This window comes from Platichthys flesus, chromosome 16 (genome assembly GCF_949316205.1).
Source record: "Platichthys flesus chromosome 16, fPlaFle2.1, whole genome shotgun sequence".
Lineage (NCBI taxonomy): Eukaryota > Metazoa > Chordata > Actinopteri > Pleuronectiformes > Pleuronectidae > Platichthys > Platichthys flesus.
In genome coordinates, this window is record NC_084960.1 from 18125914 (window position 1) to 18152525 (window position 26612).

A 26612-nucleotide genomic window follows, 5' to 3' on the forward strand; every position below is an offset into this window, starting at 1 on the left:
TCTATTTCCCTCGGCGCTCATGATGAAACATGGGAAATTAGTCTGGAAAACTGCAAGTGTATACAAACTGAGAACAGCTTACAAATCAGCATTATTTCAGTTTGGTTACACACACCAAGAGGCTTATCCCATAGGAGGTAAAGAAGGGGAAAAATTCATATTTTGTCTCATTCCGTTAAAAAGGATGGAGGGAGGAGAGAGACAGCGAGGTCAGGGAGGATGAGAAATTATATGAGAGGGGATCAGCACATCTATCAATGTCGCTGTGCAAAGTTACAGCTCCCGTGGAAAACTCAGGAGTTTGACTCGAGTCGGACTTCAAGGACACAAGTGCTTCCTGCGGGGCTGCGGAGGCTGGTTGTCACTTAGAGGATAGAAAATACTGTCAGAGCTGAATCTGAGAGAAATGCAGATGAGGCGAGGCCCGTTACACCGTCTTCCGGAAAGTGTGTTTAGCGTAGTTGGGTCAAAAAAGTATTCCTATGCACCATCCAGAAAACTTTCAGAGAGGAGAAACCCTCTAAGAAAACAAGCTGTATTTGAAATGTTTACTAATTATGTTCAAAAAGTTGTGTGAAGGACATGATGCTGCCCATCTTCCTTAACTTTTCACCTGCAGCAACATGGGACTTACTGTATAGTACATGGAAAGCTACAAAGTATTTGTATCTTATCACAGACTTTGAATTAAGATGGACAACATGTCTTCACTTCCTCCTACTATCCAGAAATGGAGGTTAAATAAAATAGTTTTTAGTTTTATTTTCATAAGTTTAGTTTGAGTACTTTTTGTTTAATGCTACTGGCTAACAAAACAAGAATGATGAGAGCAACCTCAACGGTGGAAAAAACAAAGAAAATGTTCATTTCTATTCTAAACATTTTTTAGGGAGTTTTGAGATAATAAAAAGACAAGATAATCTCTGATAAAAAACTGAAAAGAGTTAAATTGTTTCCATTGTCCGACTCGTGGAATGAACATAAATTAGATATAGCTCATAAAATCTGCTGCAGAGAGTTGTCTTATAAACTATGAAGACTGTTGAGTTACCAATTAAATATGTGAAGTCTGGAATTTTAATGTTGTCTTAAAAGTTGAGCTCCTTTTGACCAGTTGTTGTGACTGGAAAGACGGAGGTGAGTTGAAGGTCAAGTGTCTTCAGACTTACTGCATGAGAAACTGAGGCAAGTGGAAGTGAACTTTGCAGTGACAAGGAATCCGGACTTACCAGGAAGACCCTGTAGGCATCTTTCCTTGTGACGGAGCCCCAGCATGGGTCTGTGTCGTTGTACTTGACACTTCCAGCGCTGCACGAGTGGTTTCCACTGCACAGAAACAAGCACAAACAAACAGAGCTTAATGTTTCATCACTTTTTTCCCTTTTGAAACTGATGCACACACCAGATTGTCCCTAATGCTCATTTAAGCTGAACTCTTACTACAGCTTGTCATGTCAAATTTCAGAATATTATCACAAACAGGAGACCGATCCGCTGAAGGAAATGCTGCTGCAGGTGTTACAGGTCGGGGAAACTTAGAGGGTATGATTCAAAAGCAATCCCGAACCCAATCATTGCTGCGTGACAAAGTGGGGTGGTGCTGCCAATGCTACAAAGAAGTCTGCAGCTTGTGCCTTCAGGCGAACAAAACTCCTTCTGAAGTCTCAGTTACGTCTCACATTTATTCTTGCTGGAAGATGAGCGGGGGTTTGACCACGGTGGAGGAGGATTTAATACGATGAGACAGCATCAGTGTGCTTTGCCAGAGGGCAGGATGAGGTACAACAGCTTTGATACAACAACAATTGTAAAAAGAGGGCAGAGTGACTTTTCTAACTAAAAAATCACGCTGTCCTTTTTTTTTATTATGGATTAATACAGTAAAGCAGAAAAAGAAAGAAACTCTTTTTAATACTTGTGCTGGGTCAAATGATAAGACTCTGTTTTCACTAGAATACGTATGATTTAAAAAGAGATTTAGTTTTTGTGTATCTGTTTGTGTTTAATTGTGATGCAGGTTCAGGTTGGGTGGACAACACATGCTCGACTGTCTCGTGACATAAATAAAAAACACTTGAATTGTTTAGTCTGGTCCATGCTCCATCCATTAGCACAGAGGAGGTGGGGATTGTGATCTATACCCCAGCCAGCCACCAAGAGGCGATCAAGACGCTTTGGCTTCCCTTTTGGCAGCCGTCATCTTTATTTAAAGTCTACCGATAAAATTAGGAAATAAAATCTATTTCTGTAATGAAAGCATTTGATGTTTAGTTTCAGTTTAACAAAGCTGCTGTTTTTAATTATATTTATGTGTGGTTATGAAATCTCATAATAATACTTTGATAAGCTCTATGTTTCAAGTGCAGGAATTAACAAGAAGAGAGGATGAGATAGCGCAGGAGAAACCAGCAGCAGAATAATTCACAGCACTGATTAGATTTAATTCCAAAAACAAAAACAAATTCAGTCCAGACAAGCATTTCAGCTCCGTATCAGAAAAGACAAACACACCTGTACCACATATCGCATGACCATTCACATGCAGTGGCCATGTTGAGAAACAATAAGCAGATTGTTCACTGTGCAGGGGGCTACTGAGTTACAAAAATGCTAAGAACACGGAACAGCAATGGTGAGTAGTACGAGCGGGGATTTATTTTCTTGGAGCAACGGAGAGGTGGGTTGGTTACTGCCAGCAAGTGTAAGCAATGCTTTGCATTCACCGCGGGTAGTCAAGTCATGACTGATAACCTCCAATCAAGGAGAGGACCTGGGGGTCTGCGTCTTTGTTTCTGTTTGTCCAGATTAAGACTCAAATTTATCCGACAAAACAGGGCCGGCTGAATTTACAAACTTCTCCAATTCAATAAGTGTGGACGCCAAGTTTATTAGTTTCAACAAAGATATATTTAGAAGGTATAATAAAAGCTGAAAGTTTTGAAACTGTCTGAAACTATAAAAAAAATCCCTGTCAGAAAGTTTAACCATCACACACTAAAATAAATCATCTCCCTAAAAACAATACTAAAGGGGGAACGGCTATTTCTGGTGTCTAGGCTCTGAAGGGTAGAGTCTGTAACTATATGAAATACTTTATTCTCACTCCGTCTAGCCAACAGACTTGCAATAAAAACGTTTCTGGAAGCAAGTCAACATGACTCAGACGTCGGGAGCACCAGTATGAGGTCAGCAGGCCTAAAGGCCTCCGTCAGCAAAGCTTTATTGTCTCAAACTGGAGTTCAGAAAGTGAAAGTAGGGCACAGGAGCCAAGAAGAAGGGTGTTCCAAAATGGAGATTAGCCAATGTTCTTGAACGAGATCATCTATAAAATCATTCCATATATATATATATATATATATATATTACAGCCCTAATAATATATGTGCTCAAAAAACCATTATGGCAATATATCGTGACGTCGTCATGCCGATGCAAGCATCGATGCAGATGCTACTGTATCGATGCGGCATTAAATGCTCTGACGGACGTCTTGAAAACGAAACTTCACCTATGGTGCAGTGCACGATAATGCCAATAGGTGGCAGCATAGGTAAAAACAGCACACGGCTCAATTCAAAACAAACAAGGAAGAAACACTGGAAAAACTGGCGGAGTTATTGCACGTGAAATGCTTGTCCCGCAGTCTGAATTCAGCCGCTCAACGTGCACTCGAGTCACTAACCCAGCCCTAATATATATTATAAATAAAATATAATTTTAATTCACAATAAAACAGAGAACAGATGAGATAAAGTGAGCAATTAGTCTTACCAGGCAACTTCCATTAGTGATATAGGCACAGCTGCTGCGTAGATGGCCAGGTCCCCGTATAGATAGACTATGATGCAGATGTAGAACATGTTGACACCGACTGAAAGACAAGAATGAAAAAGATATAAGACATGATATATATATATATATATATAAAGTTATTGTGACTGAATGAGGGATGTGTGCCAACTTCAACTTTTACAAGGTTACAAAGACGTTTTTCATCTTTGTCAGTCGTCCAAACCAGGGCCTTTGCGACAGCGTAGAAAAAGCAGAAAATCGACTGGTTCCCCGAGCCGAGAGGGGGCCCTTCAGAGAACAGCAGACTACATTAGTCCTTGGCAATGTCAATTTTGTGAGAACCCCCTTGAGCCCCCCTCTGAAAATAGACCAGTGGACAGCCCCCAACTCTCGGGAGGTTGTTGTTTACATGATCCTATTAAAATTTATCTTAAATAAAAACCATAACAGTTTGAACAGTCAACTTTTGTAGCAGAAAGTTAAGGCATTTTCTCCTGGGGCCCCCAAGTCTCTTGAAACCCTTCTGGTCTAAAGGCTTAGTCATGAAATGTGGCTGGTGCATCATGAATCCCTCCTTCGCTTTTCTGGGACATCGTATTGGTCCAATGATAAGCATTATTAACATTATTATTTTGTAAGTAATCACTACATGAAGGAAATTTTACTCGTCAGCCATTGCTCTTCACAGCGACAAGCTCTTCCTACCATCTGCAACCCCTCATCCACACACTCGACTGGCAGGCCCGGCTCAACTGCGTTTGCCAAGCCAAGATGGAAAGCTCTCCTAAAAAGACATCATCAAAGAACGCCACTCACTCATCCTTCAGGCTCTTGAATTCTCAGAAGAGAGGGGAGGGGTTCAACTGTCCAACCGGACCCCTCAGCTAATTCATTACAGCCAAGGAAATTAGAGCAGTGAGTCCATTAAAAAGACATAAAAAGTGACAGATTTACAGCTTTTCAGGCTGCACTGATTCCTTTATGAATAAAGTGCTTGGGGTGCCTGTCAAACAGTAGAAAACATACGGAACTGGCAGCCTCATAAACAACCATTCATTTAGTTGTTAAACAAAAAGCTGTTTATAGATTCACAACAAAAAATCCACCATTAGAGACTGGAGGCCAGCAAATTAGCTGGTGCTTTAACTTGAGGTAAAACTAATGATTAGTATTAAAATCAGCCAATCTGGAGAATGTGACTTATGGTCAGCCCGCTGGTAAAAAGAGAATCAGGACGATTTAAAAGAAGAGTAGATGCGTTTCTAAAAGATTTAGTTCATTGATAACCTTTCTTAAGTATGGCAACAAAAAGCTGCAACGCAGACATTTATTTGGGCACACAGTATAATGTATTCGATGTTGAAGCGATTCATGGAATATTGGTTGAACTCGGGCAGCACGATACCGACTTGGGTTCATGTTTCTAAGAAATTTGGTTTAATGTTTTTATTTGATGTACGGCTGTTTGTCGGGAGAAAAATGTAAGTGTAGAGGAAATGTAAATTGCGTAGCTCATCTTTATTTCATGTTTTTGCCAAATTCAAATATCTAAACTCAATGTCCACCCAAACTATAACAATTAAACAAAAACAGACACATACAAAACAAACTCTGTAGATGTTCTAAAAAAATCATTTAACCCTGAATAAGTATCTAAAGAAATGTCTTTAATATTGTGCTTCATTAAGTGTATCCATAATAACAAATTACAGTTGTGATTTCAGGGTTTAATAAATATGTGTTTTTTTATAGTGATTTGTGGTTGTATCTTTTAAGGTTGACACATTACATTACATGTCATTTAGCTGACGCTTTTGTCCAAAGCGACTTACATTTTTAGAACACTCAGCATTTCTGAGGGGCCATTTTAGGGGTTCAGTATCTTGCCAAGGACACTTAGGCATGCAGATGGGAAAGAGTGGGATTCGAACCGGCAACCTCCTTGTTGCAGAACACCCTCTCTGTCCCCTAGGCCATGCTCTCCCAATGAGACAATGAGAGTACACAAGTCCCTCCCTTCGCTGCCTCCCAATCCTGTGTGGCACAACATGGACGAGGCACATTAGTGTCTCAGTGGCAGATAGCAGGGACGGGACATACTGTACTCTGCTGGCAAGGCGAGAGCGCAGCGTTACCACTGGGATGCATGCCTCCACAACGCTGTAACTAATATTTCTCGTTTAACCAAAGCTACAAGGACAAAATGCTGCAAATTGGGTCTTCACGTAGAACCCTGGTGTTTGGTATGGCTGTGAAAATGCAAAACTATAAATCAACACTGACTGACAGCGGACGTGACAACCTGGCTGTGAGGAGCGGCATGAAAAAGCTACTATTTAGTTAAGTGCACAATAGGGAAAGGCAGTTTTATTATCGAGTAAAGACTCAACACCATTGATTTACTGCCACGATTGTATATTATATCATAAGAATAAGACAATATCTATGTAACTGTGATGTAAAGCAGGGGTCTGGTTTGGTGACAAATGTCTTATTAGAACCATTCTCACATTTGGAGCTTCTGAAATTAGGAACTAAATGAATTTCACCTCATTTACATCCATCTTCTTATATTAAAATTCTGCCTCTTGTGGGAACTTCAGAGTGTAAATCTGATTAATTGAAATTAAAAAATAAAATCTAAATTGAGCCTGTCCCAGAGGCGGCAACCTCATTAACAACTGCTCTCCAAAAACAAGTATATAGGACGGTGCGGAATTAGAAAATGGAGAATTTAGGTCTACCTTGACAACAAAGCAAGTCTGTGTGACAGAGGAATCATTAGAGTGAATCTCTTCGGCTGTGAATTCACTTTCGCACATCTAAGGATTACGTGAAAGGAGAATACAACTTCAGTACTTAGTCAGAGCCGGAGCACCACTGGTTTCTTCAAGGTAGCCCGACTTTTAAGAGATTTGGCACCTGATGCATTCGACATTGTTAATTTTTAACAAACATTTTGTTATTTATTCATCCACGTCCTCATCTTCAGTGGCAGTAAGCAACTCCAAGGTTCATTTTTTCACATAAGTTGTAATAATAAAACAATATTTCAAATGACATACTGCATTGTGGCGTTAATCACATTCATGCTAGTTGCCATTTTTCAATCTGTCGATTGTGACACAGAAAGACAACGTCCAAGTTCTTAGGTTTGCCTCCAAACCTTTGATCGGTTTGATTGTGTTTCCAAAAGTAGAAATTAGAGAGTAGACTCGCTGTCAGACTCCGCCCCCCACTCCTCCCAATATGTGTTAACGCTTAAAAGCGGCACAACGTTGTTGTTTTGTCTATATTGGCAATACCAATTCTTAGATCTTGAGCAAGGAGAATTTTGCTTCCCCCTGATACATGAGTACTTTCTATACTACCGCTAGGTGATTCATAATCTACAATCCATCAGGAAGCAGAGTTGAGGTCTGACAGTTCTGAATAGTAACAATATAGGCTACACTCCGTTCTAGTTTTACAAACAATTTAGTTTTTCATGGAGCACACTTCCTTCATGAGACTAAACTTGTGAAATCCATTTGTTGGCTTGATCATAGCTGTAGCCGTTAAAACATATACTCCCTGAAAATTAAAGTACATCTTTTATGAAGCTGACACTGAAAACTATTAAAGCAGTGGCTTATGGAAAATGATTGGGCCGCAAGCTGAAGCGAACATGTCCATTTATCTTCCCGGAGGCCCCTGCACTCCTGGATTCATTTTGCCAGTGCTCTCAATGCACAAGTATGACATTTAAGCAAAAGTCACTGAAGTATTAAAAATGGATGTGCCCCTGTTTGGTTCTAATTAGGAGACGCGCTCCTGGGTTAAAGCTGAGTGAATTAGTATTCGCTGCCGTGGTCCTCCGTATGTCAGGGGAAGGAGAGCTCATGTTGAAGAAACGAGTCAGTTGTTTGCACAGCCGCTGTTTGAACCGCCACATCACGTCACAAGAGGTGAGAACAGCTTAGACGAAATGCTGATGCAAGGACGGTGTTCAAGCTTTCGCTCTCTTTCTGACTTTAGCCAAAGTTGTCTTCTAATCAACTTTCAAATCATCAATGTGAAGGTGACAGTAACACCTTTCCACAGTGGTGCAACCCCCCCCCCCATCAACATTCCTGTCAGTGGCTGCGGGTCAGGCTCATACAACAGCCGTGGCCATATTCCAAATCTGCGGCACCTCTGCTGTTACCGCTGCTACATCAATTTCAGCCCAGGAGGAAGCAAACGCCCTCTAAGCAGGAGGGATGCTTTTAATTGCCTGCGGAGGTGCAGGACAGAAAGACAGTGTGCAATCACGCCCCCAGTTTATTACCTGTGAAGAGTTGGGAGATGGTGTTTAAACTCTTTTAATGTCCTGTAAATCCAGCAGAGTAAAATCGACTTGTTTGACTCTTTCCTGTCTTTTAGCTCCTAAAATGCATGAAAACCTTGTGTATTTCACACTCATTTTGTTATTAATTGTTCACATGCGTTTCCCGACATGCAAACCCAGGAAACTGCCCTCTTCAGGGCCTCTTCAGGGCAGTTTCCTGGAGATGGTTTGGATTAAATTGTCCCTTCTTACAAACTGCACAGCCATATACTTAAATAGAGGACAGATTTCCATGCCGCCAACAAACCAAACCACAGTTCAGTTTGATCTGGACAAATATCATCACTTTTGGTCAGACTCAATTCTGGTCCATTTGTCCAGACCATGAACCCCTAATTCTGGTTTGCACTCAACTGAAAATCAGAGGGTACGGACGAACTAGGTTGGTGTGAAAGTGCTCTTAATGATGAAAACATTTTGCAATATCCCAATTTAAAAATGTTTTATTCAGGCACCACTTTAAATGTGAAATGTGTAATGTTTTTTAACTGTATATATTTTCTGTGAAGGATTGAAGACCTGTAGCATGTTGTCAATAGGATGAAGCTCAGGTATCATATATAATCACATTTCAGCTGTGCAAACAAATTGTGGCCAGCAGGTCGGAGCTCAGCAGGTCTGTGTTTGTCTTCTCCCCTTTCCCCATTCAGCGTGTGCTGCGACCTGAGCCTATCTCATTCATCTATGATTCACTGCGCCACTTTCCCTTAGCGTGGGGAGAGTGAGAAGAGGAGAGAAAACTCATTTCCTTATTAACAATCAATACCTCCTCGTGCCTCACCTGCACAATGTCCGTTTCATGCTGGGAAAGGTCATCAGCAAAGATTTATTTTTTTCCTTTAACAGGCGGGAGAGTAGAGTGAATAAGTGACAGGAGGGTGAATGGACGGGAGCACACTGCAGCATTGACAGCCTGAACTGCATGTCAACATGCACGAGTGGGTTCACACGTGTGGGTGTGAACACAAGCTGAGTGGACCTGTCGTGTGTGTGTGCGCGCCAAGTGCTCCACCTAGTGTTGCCATGCTGAACGACAGAAAGAATCCGGTCACACAACGTTGTTGTAGCTTTGACCTTTTACTGTTCCTTCATTCCTTCATCCTGTTGGGTCACCTGTATCTGGTTAGGAAGAGCTGGTCGACGTAATGCAAGCCGACAAAGCCAGAACAATGTTCTGATATAGAAGAGGAACGTGAAGCAACAATGTTTCTCTGTCTCTGGCTCAAGGTGAATTTACTTTCAACATGTCGTCCCATGTTAGAAGACAGTTCATTAGATCCCAGGTCATTCTAGTGGAAGCTTCACTATCATTTGCCACAAGCACAGGCAGTAACAACACAGACACACACAGACACACACACACACACACACACACACAGTGGGGAGATTAACAGCCTTGATGGGGTCTGAAACAGGTAATTACAACCAAAGGCAATTAATCCATATAGAATTACATCCAATTAAACAGCCAGCAGCCTTCCTCTGTGAACGGACATTAAAGGAAAAAAAAATCTTTTGGGATGCATCCCACACAACCTTCACGACTCCTCCATAAATGTTACACATGGCTAATGACGGCAGTGTCTGCAGTTAATTGAATAACGCCATGAGAGGAGCAGCTCGAGGCCAGAGGGATATTACCTTTGTTGAAGTACATGGACGCCATTTGGCCCATCTCCACCCGCTCCACAATGTCGAAGTGATCGACATGACCTCCTGACCTCTCTGCGAAAACACATCCGCAGTAAATAACCAGTCGCAGTGGAGCCACTTTAAGTGTCAAGAAACAGTCTGATGATTTAAAATATTTACATATATATATACATATATATATATCACGACAAACATATGCTCAAGTCTGGTGAGATTTGATGGCATCACTGGTTATATTTGAGAGGAGCATGTTTTAAAATCGATTAGTCAGCAGACAAAACATAGAATTCACAGACGGGTCAATCATTGATTACTCAGTGGTTCCCAGAAATTAAATGTGTGAATTTATTTCCTCTACTTAAACTTATACAAAAATAATAATTTTGGGGTTTTGGTCAAGCAAAGACAAATATGTGGAGATTTCAGATTGGTTCTCAAAATTTTTTACTTATGTTCTATAGAAAAATAGAAACAAAAATTAGTTAGTTGGTTGTTACTTGTGTTGAGTCTTTTACAGACATTTTGTTAAAATATATGAAAACTTTTATTGTACAGAATAAACAATGTAGAATATATTTGATGTATGTGTGTTTACTTTCTATATAAAAATATTTTTATTTTCTTAATTCAAGTTCTATTTACTTGCATTTGTGTTACTTATAATGAAGTTTATGTATAATATTATTCCTTTTCTTTTTCATAATTTTGCTAAGTTTGCTATTGGTCGGGTTCTAATCTTGATTATTTCAAAATACATTTTGAATGAAAAACGTCTACACAAACGAACTTAAGGTGCTGATTTATTAAAAGTATCTGCATCACTTCATCAAACTTTAACCTCAGGAGTGATGGATCAGAAAACATTTACACAATACGTTTTCTCGAAAATTCTGGTGTTTTGATTTTGATCGTTTATCGACTGTAAACACTGATACTCACGAACAGACAAGATGGGCTTTGTCTCCGGCTCTGATCGACCTCGACCCACAACATCATCGTCCGAATACTCAGAGGTGGAGTCGCTGTCAGCGATCTGAGGGGGAGAATGATGATCATGAGGATGATAATGCAAGTGTGTGGAGCTCTATTTAACCTGCCTCTTTTCCTAATTTCTCTGCATAAACTACAGAGAGTTTACAAGCTATTAACAGAGTGTTTATTTGCTTTGTATGTGACACAGGGGAAGGCAACATCTGGAAATTACTATCAACAGCTAGAAAGCACTTTGGAGAATGTGGGCCGTCACAGTTCGCACCGATCACGTGCTCACACATCGCTTATCATTTCTCTCCAGAATAATATCAATGAGCCGTCAGTGAACGTTGTGAACAGCTGAGTGAATACAAGACACTTGGGCTGAGACACGATGAGCGATGGCGGGAGGTAACAACTCTGTGACAAAGCGGAATGGAACAAACTCAGCTTGACAAACCGCCACACTAATGTGAGCAGCTACGGATGAGAATCAGACGAGCTTCTAGCGACAGACAAAGTCAGAACAGCCGTCTGAAAGTAGAAATTCGGTCAAACACCAGGCGTTAGGCAATCGTTGGACTCCCCACTGTGGCTGGGATGAATGTTATATTTCTACTTGCTGCAGGAGAATCAGAAGAGGAAGATGAACCATAGACTAAGACACGCCAACATTTCACATCACAATTTTAACCACAAAAGAGAATTATAATGTAAGACATTTTTACCTGAACTGGATAAAAGAAATGAATAAATTCCTCGGCGATTGTGATGTAGCGTTTAAACAGTGAATTTATCTTTAATTTTAAAACTATTTTGTTTTATATAAATATTGTAGAAACATGTGAGATCATAGATTAGGTTATTTACTACCCCAGGTAATCATCAAAAGACTATCCAACAACCCCTTGCAATAGTGAGAAGAACTGTGATTTATTCATTAATTAATAAGTTCCTTGGCTGAAAATTCATTGATGAATAATTGTTTTTTGAAAACAAATTTAAATACAATTCCAACATGTGGAATTTCAAGACTAAAACGTATTCACAAAAATAAAGAATCCAAAGATATTTTAGGAAAGCCTTTAATAATTTTACACTCCAATTGCATTTATCTTTATTCTTTGGGTTTTAATAATTTTCATTTTATTTATTATTCTGTGTACTTTATTACTTGACCTAATAAAGTTTCAATCCTGTTTCAAACTTTAAAAAATTATTATTATTATCAAATAAATGTTGTGAATTAACATGGGACCAAAATGGGGCACTTCTACTCAACAAACTGTTTTTAATAACACAGGAAAATCCAGAAAATTCCAAGAAATTTATTAGGGATTAAAATACCCTCAAAATAGAGCACTGTCATCAATTACATTATTTGTTGCAAGTATTCTTATAATTATTGTTTTTGGCAGAACATTTCTCAGTCCATTTTGGAGCTTTAACAAACCTATATAGTCGCACTTTGCTCATACCTCCAGCAGAGGACAGTGTCTACAGCCAGTGCTGAACATAAAAAACCTCATTCATCTGTAGATTAAAAATACAGTCACGGTCAGGGGCTCCTGTAAAGATGTTTTCCCATCACCAGACCAGAGTTTAATACTGCTCTTCTAAGTTCTCTGCTTTTGACGTAATAATAATATTTCTGTTCAGAGGCTTCGCTCAAGCTGAGAGGAATAAAAATCATCCAGCGGGAAACATTTCCAGTTTTCATCGGCTCTTGTTTTCCATTACTGGGGAGGGAAGATGCTGAGAGGAGTTCAGGTGCCATGAATCAAGGCCGAGTGTTTGGGGCTCAGGCAATTGTCCGCAGGCTCGTAACTCCTCAACTGGAAACCCACTGGCATTAACCAAGATGGTTTCTGCACCGTGGGAGACACAAAGTTTTTTTCTCATTTAAAGTAAAAATGATTGAAGAATGCTCGGTAATCGAGTTGAGTCATACATGTCCTGTAGACGTGTGGCAGGAGGCACATTTCACTTGGGCAAGAGCTGAGCCATAAAACACCCTTCTAAATAAAATTCAAAACTTTTAAGTTTGTACATTAAAAAGGAATTTTCCTTTTGGGATTTTTAGTCATAGAAGATAAAGGTTGTTTGAATTTTAACTCCAGGTCTCTCAGAACAACGACTATGTTGTCAACTTTGGATCAATATAACAAAGAAAGACAAAATGTTGATGAATTTTTTTCACAGTGCAGACTACAGCTGCTTAAAGGGGACATATTATGCCCATTTCACCACAGTTGATATGGTTCCTTGGGGTCTTAATGAAATGTTTGTTACATATTTTGGTCAAAATACCACGAGGATCATTTAAAACAGCACCCTTTTTACCCTGTCTAAAACAGCCCTCCTCAGATTGACCTGTTTTGAGTGCCCCGCCCCCCCTCACCCCGGTGAGCCTGGCTGGAAGAGCCCCAGCTCCCCAGCGCAGCCTCGCAGTGGGAGCAGTGGGAGCTTGAGCTGGCGCAGCAGCAGCATCCTTCCATACTGTTGAGTCAACGTTTAGACTGTATATATATAGAGAGAGAGAGAGTCCCAGTCAAAAGTTTGGAGACACCTTCTAATTCAATGGTTTTTCTTTTTTTGAAATTCTTTCTAAATTGTAGATTAATACTGAACACATCCAAACTATGAAGAAACACATATTTTGTGGGTTAATCAAAAAAAAAAGCTCAACAAACCAGAATATGTTTTATATTTTAGATTCTTCAAAGTAGCCACCTTTTGCTTTGATGACAGCTTTGCACACTCTTGGCTAACTTTCAATCAGCTTCATGAGGTGGTCACCTGGAATGGTTTTCCAATAGTCTTGAAGTGTTCCCAGAGGTTCTGAGCATATGTTGGCTGCTTTGCCTTCATACTGTGGTCCAACTCATCCCAGACCATCTAATTTGGGTTCAGGTCGGGTGGTTGTGGAGGCCAGGTCATCTGACGCAGCACTCCATCACTCTGCTTCTTGGTCAAATAGCACTGACATCCAAACACACCCGGAGGTGAACATTAAAGTAATGATGGACTGTTGTTTCTCTTTACTTAGTTGAGTGGTTCTTGCCATAATATGGATTAGAACTGTAGTCTATTAGGCCTATTCACTGTATCGAACTGTGCACCAACCCTGCCTCTGCACAACACAACTGATGGTCTCAAACACATTAAGAAGGCAAGAAATTCACAAATTAACTCTTGACAAGGCCAACCTGTTAATTGAAAACCATTCCTGGTGACTACCTCATGAAGCTGGTTGAAAGAAGGCCAAGAGCAGCAAAGCTGTCGTCAAGCAAAAGGTGGCTACTTTGAAGTCTAAAATAGAAAACATATTCTGGTTTGTTTAACAGTTTTTGTTTACCACATAATTCCATATGTGTTCCTTCATAGTTTTGATGTCTTCAATATTAATCTGCAATGTAGAAAGAAAGAAAAATAAAGAAAGCCATTGAATGAGAAGGTGTGTCCAAACTTTTGACTGGGACTGTATATATATGTATATATATATATATACGTGTTGAGTGGAGCTCTGACAGCTTCGTCCCACTCACTGAACTGAAACACAACTGAAGGTTGATCACCAGCTTCCTAAACCAGACCAGCTGCTATTGTAACAAATATACCAAACTGTTTAGAATTCTTTAAATATCAAAAGTTTTCTTACAGAATATTGGAGATAAACGCTGTTTTTTAACAACTTTTGAGTCCATTTAAACTCATCTACAGCATTACTCTTGAACTTGGTGGACCTGATTCTGGAAATTGAAGGTATGACTATCAGACTGGGAATGAAAGAGGAAACATTCTGACAGAGAGAACTGTCCATCCAACCACCATGCAATTCAAAATATTTTATACACACACTATAGATTTACGTCTCACCTCCTCCTGCTCTCTCCTTTTCCAGCGCAGCTGAGCGTTGGCCGCCGCCATCGCCTCGATCACGAAAGTGGTGGTCATGTAGCTGGTGATGGGAGAGAGGGATGACCACAAGACAAAAAGGGACGACGGGTGAGCAAGAAGCTTTTAAGGACTAATGGTCTAATACAGATAATGAAGGTTGTCAGACATCAAAACTGTTTTCAAAACAAATTAATGCGGTAACTTAGTTGATTCATTTATTTTTTTACACCAAAATGATCAATTAAAGTGTTATAATAAAATGCTTATTACACCTTAAGTGAGTGTAAATATGAAAAGAGGCAAATCTATCTTGATTGCAGACACATTTGCTGGTCACCAATGGGGGAGACAGAAACACCAACTACAAACTCCTGACGGAAATATGACGCTCTTCAGCGTCTGTGTTCACCAGCTGGTGTCTAACTGTGTCTGAATCAAGGGTCAACCCAGCCTGACGTCACCCACTGGTTTGTGAGCTGATGTTTGAACCCTTGAGATTGGCATTTTGTCCAACCAGTGGGGGTGGAGCCTGACTGAGAGCTTGAGGACACTGCACCCCCACCTACACCTGCGACCTGCTCCCATTGGAAGGTACTAGCTGTCAATTACACAGTATCAATGCGCCAATGCATACAGGGCTTTATCGTCTACTTGACTCTTAATTGGAACATAATTTACAAATTAACATCATGCTGTATTGAAGAAGAGATTGAGAAATATAATCCTTAGGAAAAATGTTTCCTGATTTTCAAAGCAAGGGAGAAGTAGACTCATTTTCTCATAGACTACAAATACAAATGTGCTGATGACACAAGAGAATACAGGTTTCAGGCACTTGGTTTCACTTTCCGAACCCAGAGCACACATCCATTATTAAACACAGTGTCTGCTCTATATATAAACAAAGAAATATTTCAGATGTTTGTCTGAGGAGGTGGGCTTCCTCTTTGTTGTAGAAAACTAGGGTTAAAACAGGACTCACCTCATGAATCCTAAAAAGGAGATGAGTGCTATGCTGACCACCCAACCGGCTGCGGCAAAGGCTTTGGGCATCGTCAGAGCTCCGGTGCCCACGATCAGGTTGAACATAAACACAAGCCCGACCTGCGTAGAGGAAACGGAAAATGAGGTCTCCTACAAGTCTGACATGAAGACCACAATTTCACCCCCTACTGCATCTTGTGTCCTAGAATTTCAAATTCCACCTGCGACAATGTTTTACTTTTGATGCCTAACCGACCGAGCTTACTCAGAATAAAATTCAGTGATCTAATATTGTAATATCGAAGTCCAAAACCTCATCAGCCTTACTGATGAAGACAGTCATTGGGAAGGAATTACAGAAGGTAGCTCCTCTTACCCTGCTAGCAGCTAGCCTTTAAAGATTTATGTAGTCACTGTGACCCTTTGAACACCAAAATCGAATCAGTCGCTCCTTGAGTTCAAATGATTGTTTATACAAAATTTGAAGAAACTGCCTTGCCTCAAGGGGGTTTTGAGATATCGCCTTCACAAGAATGGGATGGACGTCATCAATGGATAGATATAAAAAATGTTGATCAGCGGAACTTAACGTTTGTGGCAAAGCCAAGCTGATGTGTGTTAAGTCAGGGACAGCTGTCAAAATCTAGTGCAGACCATAAAGAGGCTTTGTGTAAAAAAAAAAAAGTGTGTAAGCAATTTTGTTTCCTCTTTATTTTTCATAGCACTTTCATATGCACTCTCATTGCTCAAAGAGCCATTAGACCTAGAGATTGTTCTTCATGCGTTCTTTCCCTCTTGTCTTTTCACCAGTCAGAGTTTGCATCAAATATATTAGAAACCGCAGCTGAGCAGACTCACTAACAACAAAGAGCCCATCACTCTGAGTTAGGCTTCTCTTCATTGGCTTCTAGTCAATTTTAGGAGAGATTTTAAGATTTTATTGTGACTTTTAAGCCTCTCCTCAGTTCTCCTTTCTATTGGATTGACATGAAACTGAAGCGGGAAAAGTTTTTGTTGATTTCACAAGGAGTAAGCCATGAATCTTGAAGAAAATCAAATCTGATATATTTAGATGACTGATTTTTATAAGTGTGTGAAATTCTGTGCAGGTCAAATCAAATCTAGATCTCATGAATTAAATTGGGCTTCGATGAAGGTATACGCTCGGGAATTTCAGCTCTAAAGTTCTGTGATCATCATCGATTTTACGCTAAATTCTTTCGTATTGTTTGCTTTCAACTACAAATTTTCACTTGTAGAGCAGCTATGAATAAAATAAAATATTCTATTACGTTAAATAACTACTCTGTCCGGTTCTCAAGACAATCTACCGCTATGTTAAACTTTAAGCAAGTCACGAGAGGAGAATAGTGGGAATTCGTGAAAACTTAAGTTAATGAGCAGCTGTGGTATTCAAAATGAGATTCGAATATACCACGGAGGGTACCTCACTATGCTCTCATACAATTAATGATCACAGTTGTCATTGGCTTTTGGGGGGTTTAACACACAAAATTATGATAGCTGTTGATATGTGCTGCCATAAAAAAAACAAGTGCTTTTCAAAAAGTAAAACAAGTCAAGAGGAAAATACTAACTTCATAACTTTCATAAGTCGTGTTCAAACTTTGATTTGTAAGTCTGATACATCCTCAAAGCTCCAACCTACTAAGGACTTTATAGACAAAACACATTCTTTCTGAGCTTTTATCTTATGTTGCAGTGCTGTTTCAATGTGATCCCTGAACTTTGTGTGATCAGAAAGATTTGGGGAATCAATAACATGATTCCACAGGACACTCACAAAGGCTGAGTAGGGTTCCCCAGTCTCTGTAATTCCACCCGCCATGGTCGATGACACAGGTCTTCACCTGAAGGAGGAAAAAAAAACACAGCCAGGTAACTGAAGCCTGCCATATTGACTTTCTTTAAAACTGATGTTGCTTTATCGACATAAGGGATGAAACAGTTACTGGTTTCACAGTTTACTGTAGTAAAATTCCTGACAGTTAGTTGGATGGTTTAGGTGTTTGATTACCATGATTACCATGGTGATTTAGTCGGTACAATAACCACATGAGCTGCTAGTGCTCATTCACTGTCACCAAATTGCGTGCTTTAACAAAACTGATATTTTGTCCCGACTCTCAGATATTCAGGGTCAATGTGACAAGTCTGCAACCTTCTCTGCTTCACTGTGGCTCTACTGGGTTGTGTTAATAAGCACATTTGATTTACAAATTTAAAGTTTCATTTAAACCTGCATCAGAGGAAGTTTTCATTTGAAAACCAAAAGCTTCTTGAGCAAGTTAAAGCCTTAATGTTGCACATTGATATGGCATTGCTACTTAATCATTTATATCATAATTCACATGTTTAAATCTAATAATTGTGAAATTATTCCAGTTTATGTGTACATTTTCTGCACATTTGAACATTGATAAATATGATGAAACATCACAGCATTTTAAGTCTGAGTGACATATTAAGTTCAGTTCTGTAGAATCTGTGTGTACAGGAACCATGATGGAAAATGAGACCCACAAAAAAGAAATGGAGAAAGAACTCTGGTAACTAGTCTTTACATTTAATGATTATGTTAACGTTGACTTAAAGACAACCGAGACAAACATTTGATTCAAGACTTCTCTTACATTTTAAGACCCATTTTTTCAATCTGGCATCAATATGCTTCATTAATAATCCACCATATGGCGCATATTTCAATAAAATACGCATTGTTGTGTTCTTGTTTAACAAATATCTACAAGAGTCGTGTGACAGGGCCAGTGTGGGGAAGAAATGCTTAATTCATTTTAAATCATACAGTATGTTAGTGTACCTAACTAGTATAAACTTGTGTTTACTTGTGTACAAAGTTGTGTGACTACTGATCTGGAATCTATTTGCTAACGTGCAGGTTTGGTGAAGCTGTGTCACACACTGTTATACGGGTTATTGAGATTTTATAATAAATACAAAGAAATGTGTGCATCTTGTGTAGGTTAGCCACACATGGTCGTTCACTGAAGACAGATACTGAGACTGCTTTACCTCACTGCTTCCAAGTCCACTGTGTCCTGCTGGTTTAGCTGCTGAGTTAGCCGGGCTGCTCCAATGCTGTCAGTCGGGGATCAGCTCCTCACTCGCCAGGTCTATAACCGTAGAGTCTCGGAGCTAACATGGGCCGCTCTGCTGTGAGACAGCCGGAGGTAAACAGTATCTACGAGCTAACAAGGCTCCGCCATTGGTGTAACAGACAGTGAACTCACCAGGTCAGCTGACCTGAATCAACACGCTGATACTTCCTGCTAACACACAGTTGCACTTCCCGAGACTTGCTTTCAAAGTAAAAGCTTTCTCCTCCTGCCAACGGAAAGCTTTTATTATAGACTCCCTAAACATGTTTTTTTTTCCATCACTGAATTGAATCATGTTTTTTCTTTATCATCATTGCCACTATGCAGTTAGCGCAACAGTAACAATAACGTGGGTACCACATCATTTCACCACTTTTATTTTGAATTCCGGATTTGGTTTGCAACCCGCCCCTCGCTGCTGCTGCGGTTATCAAAACCACTTTTTCAGTATGTCCTGTCACATGACCACAGCATATGACAGGCTGTTTGCAGAAGCATCATCTATTCTTCTGTTTGTCAGTGTCTGCCGATGATTCAATTGTTAATTAACAAATCATTGATATCATTCTTAGTTAGTGGGCGAGAATTAATGATCATTTTATCATTTATCGATTTGAATTCAACAGGGGCCCAAAAACATATTTTTGCCTCAGAAACCTTTGACCCAACAGCTTTTTATTTGGAAAAAATGAGTGCATGTATTTTAACCATTTTATTATGTTTATGTTGAGATATGAATGAGCCGTTATAGAAGTAAATTATAGGCTTCATATGGAGGCCGATTATAGCTACCTACTCTTTCTTATTTGATACATAGCTTCCAAGCCACTCCATATTCAGGTATAACAAATATCCTACAACATTGAGAAAATAGAGGACGAAATACACAGAGTCTATGATTTTAACCAGTCTTGTGTAGCGTCCAGGCTTTCTGTCGTCTTTGATGTGTCGTCCGGTTTCGATTCGAGCCACCTTCACTTCCTCCAGGATGAGCATCAGCAGCTCAACCTCACTGGGCTTCATCACTGGACCCAGCTGACCTCGCTCTTCAGCTGCAGAGGGTTCTGTGTGGCAAACAGGATTCAAAAGAAAGTTACAAGTGAAGTAAGTAAGACCCAAGTAAAAAAAAAAAACAACTAGGATAATGAAGGAAAACAATTCAGAGAAAGTAAATAAGTCAGCAAATAAACATTTTTTTAAATTATATACAGTCTAAAATGTATAAATAATGAAATAAAATTCAAGTTATAATAAAAGTAGTGTAAAAAATGTAATAGTAACAGCACCTAATACACAAAACGTACCTTTGTGAGAGTTGCCTTCCAGCTGAATTTCCACTTCCTGGTTATTAATCGCATTTTCAGCATTGTTTCCACAGCAACCATCGAGCCCCAACAGAAAGTCTATCAGCATGGTCTCCAGGATGCTCAGCCCCACCAGTGCGAAAACCCAAGCACAGAAGCTGGCTGAAACAAACATGCACATGGACATTTTGTGGTGATGGTTAAGGGACTAGGGAATGCATTATGTCAATGAGTGTCCTCACAACTATAGAGAGACATGTGTGTTTGTGTTTGTTTCTGTGTGTGTGTGTGTGACAACTGACCCATCAACGGCAGCTTGGCTTCTGTGGATGGCAGCATATCCTGAAGAATGAGTAGGAGGACGGAGATGGAGAGGAGTACAGTCACTTTGAAGCTCAGTTTTTCACCCCTGATGAAAAATGACGCCAGATCCAGGATCACGAAGTAAAACAGGGGCACAATTAAATTGATCACATAAAGCATTGGCTTCCGCATGATGATGACCTGAAATAAAAAAATTGAAAAAACGTTAAATTAATTAGTCTAGAAATAAACCTAGTTGGACGATGTGGAAATAACTATGTTATGAAATGTTCTTACCGTGTATATGAGCCTGTTCTCAGATACATTTTTTAATTCAAAAGAATAATAAATAATTGTCATGTTTAAAAGTTCCCATTCTCCCTGTGTGATCATTATCTGCTCAGAGACTGAAGAGAGAGCTACTTCACTGTTGATTGTTCTCAGTATCATAGATTCCGCTGTGTATAAAAAAAACATAATAACTACATTAAATATGTTCTCGTGGCTGAAAAAAACAGAAAAACTGATGGTTTTAATTTACCATCATAGTTCATGGATCCAAATGTGATGTTACAACACTGCGTGTCAAATGGGAAGAGGTACAGTTTGAACTGACAGGTGGTCGTCAGCCGCTGGCGTCCGCTTGCGCTCACCAACCCATCATTTGTCAGAGTGACCAAAGGACTGTTCTGAATGCTCCCAGTGTCCGAAGCGCTGAACGGAGGAAAAGGAAATGGAATATATCAGACGGATTTTTTCAATCTCTCCCAAGGATTAAAATTCCAAATCACTGTAAGTGTTCTTTGACAATACATTTCATGTCATTTGGCAGACGCTTTCTCTCTCGTGACCATTGAGACGACTATAAAAATAACCCAGGATATTGAATAAAATACTGTGCGCTTTATTTTTTCAAGAAGATTGATAGTTACTCCTCTTGAATGGATACATCTGGGACCCAGAGCATGTTCCTAGGAACCGTCAACGTTTTAATTCCACAGAAGTTTGAAGAATTCCAGTTCAGGAATTCATTTCTCCAGCTCTGAGAGGAGACAAGAAAAGGCTCAGGTTGGAAAGTGACGATACTCAAAGAGCTATGGCAGTGAACCATGCTCCTGAAGTTAATGTATTTAGTGCCATTAAAAGTATCCACGTTTCACATGAACGTCCATATTCTTACCATTTGTGTCTGGACGTGAGTGGTGACAGTTTGAGACATTTCATCCTGCAGACAATCAGCAGCACCACGGTGAGCACTCATGAGAATAACAACAAAACAGCCACGTATCCAAAACACACCAACATGTCAATCATCTAGGACGAATGAAACGACAGCTGTAACTCAACCACCATCTTTTGTTTCTTGCCAAGGAGCTTGGGTTTTTCTGCTGAACTGGATCAGGGGGCAAATTCAGGAATTGTCTTACTATTTTCTTTATAACTATACATACTTGTAAACTACAGTGAATAAAGCTGGTAAGTAATGTAGAGCAGCAAAAGGTATTGTCCTTTCTTTCTGAAATGTGAATTCTGAAGTATAAATAAATGGAAGTATTTAAGTGCATTAGGAGCAGTATAAATACATTTACATATAAAATCAGTTTGCCAGAAGACGCTCACCACTTCTAGAATACCAAACAGCACCATGTCCAGGGAAACAACAGTTGTTGTGGTCCAGTTTTTCACAGGTCTCATCATTGACAGAGGGGAGTTTGTTTGAATCAGGTTCAAGTGAGTCAGGAGGCTCAAGTACGAGCAGTCTGACATCTCACTGCTGGAGACACCTGCAGCTGAGGAGGCAACGAGGAAAACACAGAATCTGAACCCTCAGGAAGTCACACAGCAAAAAAACATCTCAGCTGCAACAAAAAAACAATAATATCTGTTAATTTTATAACTCACCAGTGACTGCCAGAAAAGCGAGAGTCGTCAGCCCTGACATGACTGTTTGCCCTCAGCTCGATGGTTGCGAACGCTTTTAACTGCAAAAAACACACTCACTCCAACAGTGGAACAATAGAAGATGTACGTGCGGATGCAACGTCAATAAGAGTTATTAACCTCATTGTCAGATTCTCTTTGTTCCTGAATAGAACAGAACAGAGTGCAGATGAAATCAGCTGCACATGTCTCTTGTCGACGGCAGCTGAAGCAAAAAGTCAACATGAGGCGCATCTCAGCGAAATGTCGCGAAGGAGGGGAGGGATTTTTACAGAAATGTACACTAGAAATAAAAAAACTGAAATGTTTTCAGGTTTTTCTTTGATGAAATTTTACAAAAAAGGACAAGGGGTCATAAATCCAATCCAATAACAGTTATTTTTAATTAAAGGAGAATCTTTACAAATATAAGTGCAATGACATTAAAGATGTCAAACATTTAACATGTCAACACAACATTTAAGAACTTTTGGGAGGATCATGTCAAGACATGAACCACATGACAGCGAAAATAAAAAGTTAAAATGCCACTGTGCAACTGTATATTTAAACTTTTGGTTCAACTTTGGTCGACCTTTAGAGCACTAGTCTACAAACTTATTGTTGAGTTTGAGCAGCAGCTGATTTTCAAGGTGAGTAGAGCTCATCCGGGCTCTTTGCAGTGAACAGCATTCAGTACAGGCGGCCAAGGCAGGTAGGACAGTATTGAGTTTCAGGCCGTGTTGTGCATGAACGAGTTCAAAAGAACGCGTTCACTGAACACGTTCATTTTTATGAGAACGTTGAAGTGAACGAAACTTAATGACAAATATTGAATTTGAACGGTGAACACGGTCATATTATCCGAGGTCTAGCTAAAACGTTACGGAATGTTTTCCTTCTCCTGAGGAGAGACGCTGTCTAAATCGAATGCTTGCACCATGTCATTGCGATCGTTGCTGTGTTTATTTGAAAGGCGGAACTAATATTCTAGCTGAACTAATGCTTTGACGTCCGCATCTATAACGGCGGAGCAGTAAACAATCGCTCTTTAGGAGCCAGGAGTCGGCAACCCCGCTCTGCAGCCGCTCCCTGTGCAGTTTTCTGCATGTCGCGCATATTTTTCGCGAACAGTGACCTTTACGATCAGTTTTCACATGTTGAACGTGCACGTGAGGGAACGTTATCCACTCTATGCAGCATCTACCAGTCTTCTGGCTGATTGTAAGGTTTCTGCCTTCGCGGTTCTGTTGAACCGCAGGGCTCAATGGCTGGTTCGAAGTTCTCCTGCAGAACATCGAGTCACTACTAGGAGTTTGGTAGAGCTTGATTTGGGAGGAGGTTTCCTTGATGAGATGAGCTGGAAGCTGCACCTTTGCGCTCCTCTCGTAGATGGGAAGAGAAGATGTGAGTTGGAGCAGCCAGGCTCCCCCCTCGGCAATACAGGAAATAAGGCTGGCAGCCTGCCCCCTTGGAAGGATTGTAGAAAAGAAAAGAATCGGGGGAGACCTGGCCTTACCTTTGACCTGTTAAGTGTGTTGGTTTATCCCAAATATGAGAAGAGCCGGACTGATCCAATTCAAGAGTTTATTGAGAGTCAATGAAAGTTGAACAACATAGCTAAGGACAATTATCACAGCCTAGGCTAAATAAGTTAGCAATAGGAAGTCAATAATGGCCCCGAACAAAAGGGGTTTGATATAATTATAACAGTAGATTTAATATGATTGGTTATGAAAGATGGAAGGGGAGTCACCGCAAATCAATTTGGTTCTCCGTTATTGTTCCAAAGCTGTAGTCCACCGCCTCTTGTCAAGGAATCCAGGAAGTGACAAGAAGCCGCTCTCCGTGACGCTACTATTACTCTGATAGTTGCTAAGCAAAATGTTCTCTTCATGAAAGGCCTTGACATAACTGATGCCATGTGGACCATTGGAGAAAGGAATATGATGTTCCTGCTATATACAAACAATGTCCTTTGATATCGAAACCAAAACAACGAAACAAAACAATGTCAACAAAGTCACTCTGTCCGACCTCCAGAACTTATCAGACAGCTGCATGAAATATATGTGATGTGAATGAATCTAAGGAAATAATAGTTTAATACCAAAAGTTAGAATTCAGAGCAATTATAAGATTGGCCCTGAGGAGAGACCCCCTTACCCCATACTCCCGCAGCACCTCCCACAGTTTCTCCCGGGGGACCCGGTCATACGCCTTCTCCAGATCCACAAAACACAAGTGGACCGGATGGGCATACTCAGAATCAGAATCAGAATCAGAATTCTTTTTATTGCCTTGTATATTTTCACATACAGGAAATTGCCTTGGTGTGGTTGGTGCACTTTACAAACAACAATATAAAAACAACAATATAGAGCAATATAAACATCAATATAAAAAACAACAATATCGAAAAAATAATATATACAGTAAATGTGTTGTGTTCGGTTTTAAGGTGCAAAGATTGGTGGTAGTGCCAATAATGTAGTGTTATAAATTATGTGCGAGGGTGGGGGGGGGGGGGGTCAGCAGAGTCAGTGTGATGGGGGGGGCTTGTTTGTGAGCCCCACTGCCATGGGGAAAAAACTGTTCAGGTGACGCGAGGTTTTAGTCCTGACGGCCCGGAACCTTTTCCCAGATGGAAGTCTCTGGAACAGGTGGTGACCGGGATGGGAAGGATCAGCGATGATCTTGCCTGCTCTCTTTCTGGTCCTGGAGTGGAACAGGTCTAGGAGAGCCGGCAGGTCACAGCCGATGACCTTCTCAGCTGACCGAATGATCCGCTGCAGTCTGCCCTTGTCCTTGGCAGTGGAGGCAGCGAACCAAACGGTGATGGATGAGGTGAGGATGGACTCAATGATGGCTGTGTAGAACTCAACCATCACTTTCCGCGGCATGCTGAATTTCCTCAGTTGCCGCAGGAAGAACATCCTCTGCTGGGCCTTCTTGGTGATGGAGGTGATGTTCTCCGTCCACCTCAGGTCCTGTGCTATGATACTCCCAGGCCCCCTCCAGGATCCTTGCGAGAGTGAAGAGCTGGTCCGTAGTTCCACGTCTGAGGCGAAAACCGCATTGTTCCTCTTCAATCTGAGGTTCGACGATCGGCCGAACCCTCCTTTCCAGCACCTTGGAGTAGACTTTACCAGGGAGGCTGAGAAGTGTGATACCCCGGTAATTGGTACACACTCTCTGGTCCCCCTTTTTGAACAGGGGAACCACCACCCCGGTTTGCCACTCCTTTGGCACTGTACCCGACTCCCATGCGATGTTGAATAGGCCTCCACCAGGGAAATTGACGACCAGGGAAATTGACGACGAAACACCATCAACCTCGAGCTCTGCCTCCAACATAGAGGGCGTGTTATTCGGATTCAGGAGTTCCTCAAAGTGTTCCTTCCAACGTCCGACGACCTCCTCAGTTGAGGTCAACAGAGTCCCATCCTTACTGTACACAGCTTGGATGGTTCCCCGTTTCCCCCTCCTGAGGTGCCGGATAGTCTTCCAGAAACACTTTGGTGCCGACCGAAAGTCCTTCTCCATGGCCTCTCAGAACTTCTCCCACACCCGCTGCTTAGCCTCCGACACGGCAGCAGCTGCAGCCCTTCGGGCCTGTCGGTACCCTGCAACCGAGTCCGGAGTCCTCCAGGATATCATATCCCGGAAGGCCTCCTTCTTCAATCGGACGGCTTCCCTGACCACGGTGTCCGAGGGTTACCGCCCCTTGAGGAGCCTAAGACCCTGAGGCCACAGCTAGCCACCGCAACTTCAGCAATGGAGGCTTTGAACACCGACCACTCTGGCTCAATGCCCCCAACCTCCACAGGAATGCCAGAAAAACTCCGCCGGAGGTGTGAGTTGAAGATACCTAGGACGGGGGCCTCCTCCAGACGTTCCCAGTTCACCCGCACTACTCGTTTGGGCTTACCAGGTCTATCCGGAAATTTCCCCCATTCCCTGATCCAACTCACAACCAGATGGTGGTCGGTTGACAGTTCCGCCCCTCTCTTTACCCGAGTGTCCAAAACATGTGGCCTCAGATCAGATGACACAATCACAAAATCGATCATTGATCTTCGGCCTAGGGTACTCTGGTACCAGGTACACTTATGAGCACCCTTATGTTCGAACATGGTGTTTGTTATGGATAATCCATGACTAGCACAGAAGTCCAATAACAAACGACCGCTCGGGTTTAGATCAGGGAGGCCGTTCCTCCCCACCACGCCTCTCCGGGTGTCTCCATCGTTGCCCACGTGGGCGTTGAAGTCA

At 41.0% G+C, this 26612-nt stretch overlaps 2 protein-coding genes across 2 annotated transcripts in view; both read right to left on the reverse strand.

Annotated features, from left to right (window-relative positions):
* Positions 1-18950, reverse strand: part of tmem104 (transmembrane protein 104) — a 51496-nt gene extending 32546 nt beyond the window's left edge. Inside the window, exons 1-8 of the mRNA XM_062408791.1 lie at positions 18725-18950; positions 17475-17541; positions 15669-15790; positions 14666-14747; positions 10754-10847; positions 9803-9886; positions 3772-3871; positions 1230-1326 (exon numbers count right to left, since the gene is read on the reverse strand). Coding sequence (XP_062264775.1) covers positions 1230-1326; positions 3772-3871; positions 9803-9886; positions 10754-10847; positions 14666-14747; positions 15669-15790; positions 17475-17519 — 624 coding nt within the window. The 5' untranslated portion in view covers positions 17520-17541; positions 18725-18950. The remainder of the gene's footprint in view (positions 1-1229; positions 1327-3771; positions 3872-9802; positions 9887-10753; positions 10848-14665; positions 14748-15668; positions 15791-17474; positions 17542-18724) is intronic.
* Positions 18951-19535: 585 nt separating this feature from the next.
* Positions 19536-22359, reverse strand: LOC133970997 (5-hydroxytryptamine receptor 3A-like). Its single transcript, XM_062408163.1, has 9 exons — positions 22320-22359; positions 22038-22207; positions 21598-21642; positions 21350-21459; positions 20959-21131; positions 20715-20875; positions 20417-20618; positions 20115-20276; positions 19536-19874 (listed from the first exon to the last, which is right to left on the reverse strand). Exons 1-9 carry the CDS (start codon positions 22357-22359, stop codon positions 19603-19605), a joined length of 1335 nt encoding a protein of 444 aa, XP_062264147.1. The 3' UTR covers positions 19536-19602.
* Between the last annotated feature and the right edge of the window lie 4253 nt (positions 22360-26612).